The 2155-nt window shown below is 44.6% G+C and overlaps 1 protein-coding gene across 1 annotated transcript; it reads left to right on the top strand.

Moving 5' to 3' along the window:
• Window positions 1-601: 601 nt before the first annotated feature.
• On the top strand, window positions 602-1809 carry LOC115263292 (uncharacterized). The gene is made up of 2 exons (XM_029866486.2): window positions 602-1488; window positions 1550-1809. The coding sequence occupies exons 1-2, from the start codon at window positions 1387-1389 to the stop codon at window positions 1766-1768; spliced, it is 321 nt and encodes a 106-aa protein (XP_029722346.2). The 5' UTR covers window positions 602-1386; the 3' UTR covers window positions 1769-1809.
• The last annotated feature ends 346 nt before the right edge of the window (window positions 1810-2155 follow it).

Raw genomic sequence — 2155 nt, 5'->3', positions numbered from 1 at the left:
CACAGTTCCAAATGCTCTGGCGATAAAGAACAAAAATTGGCCGGATTTTGTGTGGTATGCCGCCTTGCAATTGATGAATGCGTGATCCGTCGGGATCTGATATTCATGACATCTTAGAGAATTTGTCGTACGGTGAAGTTCCAGTTTGTTGTCGACCGGTCGTCTATGAAACAAGCTTGATGACTTTCAATTCATTTGTTTTGAAGCGGCAAACGATGGAGATGATCTGGAATAGGCCACTGCATGGAACTCTTTCTTTCTCTTTCACTCTTACAGAGACTTTGTAAACAACAAGGCCAAGAAACGTCAAAATCCCATACAAAATCAAAACAATGCAGTGCCCTATAGCACTTTGTAGGCGGCATACAAAATAGTGATCGCTCTGAAGGTCTCACATTCCAGATGGTTGCCTGTCTTGCAAATGGGGCAGATTATGCCTTCATTTCATGCCGCAAGCAATTTTGTATGAATTAAACTTATCTATAAGCCACACTTCAAGTCCCAAAACTGCTCTGACCTAATACAATTGGGTACCTTATGTGTTATTCACAAGTTATTCAGCGAAAACAGTTATCGGGGAAGTTCGAAAGGATCACAAATCAGTGTAGGCTGAGACTTATCAGTGCTAGTTGGTGATATCATAACCCTTGGCAGATTGATTTAAATTCTAGTAAATCTCAAGAGCTTCAAAAAATGTCTCGCTTCCTATCGACCTATTCCTCTCACTACCTCACCCCACCATGTGATGAACAGGAAACTCCCGAAGTAAATTTTCCTGGAGACAACTGCAAAAAGTGTTCCCGACCATGTCAATGTCCACCGACTTGTACCGCGCCAACCCCCAGTCAACCCTCATCCAGAAGATCCTCCTGCTCCAGCACTTCATCCCGAGTCAAATCAATTCAACAAATCGATTTCACTGCCGTCCCCATGGTGAGAAACTGTCGCTGCCTTTGTCAGTGTTGCGTTTCCAAGAAACCCGAACCAGTCGTTTCCTGCCCTCCGCCAAAATGCTCTCCAACAGCAGTTTGTGTAGACCCATGCTGTCGCCTGCACAAAGTCCGCATTGCACAAACGATCGCCCAAGATCCGAATTGCTACGAACCAAAGTGCCACTGCAAGCCACGTATTTGTCCACCTCCGCCGCCCCTGGATTGCGACTGCTGCAAGGCCCGCAATGATGATCCGGTGATGCGTCATGCGAAGTCGTCGCAGGCGTCCATGGAGTCCTTTGGCTCCAAGTGCCCAAGAACCCGATGCAGCGGCGGTAATGATTTGGAATCTTGTTCACGAACTCCCAGTAGGCTGCGCTTCGATATGCGAGCCCATAGCAACAAGGACTCCGCGTAGAACGGTTGACACGGTTGGAAGAAAATCCTGAAGAAAATGTATTCCAAAAAATTGAACAAAAATGATATGTGCAATTCGACTTATATGCGGTCCTTTACCGGGTATGATCCGTGCTACAAGGGGCCTGTGAGCGTGACGGTAAGTTGGTTGTCCTTTTTAGATCGAAAAACTCCGAATTTCACAAATATATTTTCCTCAGAAACCGCAAGTTCCCGAACATCGTCGCCGCTACCATCAGCAAATGGAAACGACCATGTCCACGACGCACGCCGTTTTTGTCAACAGAACTTGTCCTCGTACTGCACCGGATGAGTGTCCCTCTACCAGCTACGGTGAAAGTATCTGTAAGCTGGGTCAGGCCATCACCCAAAGCTACGAAATGGCAGCGCCCTGCTGTGATCCGTGCAGCTTCTGCTAAATTGCTTTTGTTCGAAATACACTGAATTTTCGTGGAAACAATCCGACATCAATCATTCAGCAGATAGGGTAGTGGAGGTATTTTGGACCGGGCAGGTATTTTGGCCCACCTAGGGAGTTTTATGATATTTTTCACAAAATCTCTACCAAATCTTGGTAAATTTTTATTGGAACACGAAAAGTATTCAACTGGGTTATGACCTTTATTTTGGAAGTCAGTTAAATATGCTGTTCAGTATCAAAAATAAAGAAAATGTTTTCACTTCACATGAAACACACGGAAAAGCACCAAAAACAAAGAAGGTGACAAATTTGGAGTCGGCTTCGAAGAGGTATTAAATTTTACAAATAAATATTTATTTCATGTGAATGTAGTTAGGGTCATGTA

This window comes from Aedes albopictus, chromosome 3 (genome assembly GCF_035046485.1).
Source record: "Aedes albopictus strain Foshan chromosome 3, AalbF5, whole genome shotgun sequence".
Classification (NCBI taxonomy): Eukaryota; Metazoa; Arthropoda; class Insecta; order Diptera; family Culicidae; genus Aedes; species Aedes albopictus.
This window is presented reverse-complemented; position numbering and strand designations above follow the sequence as displayed.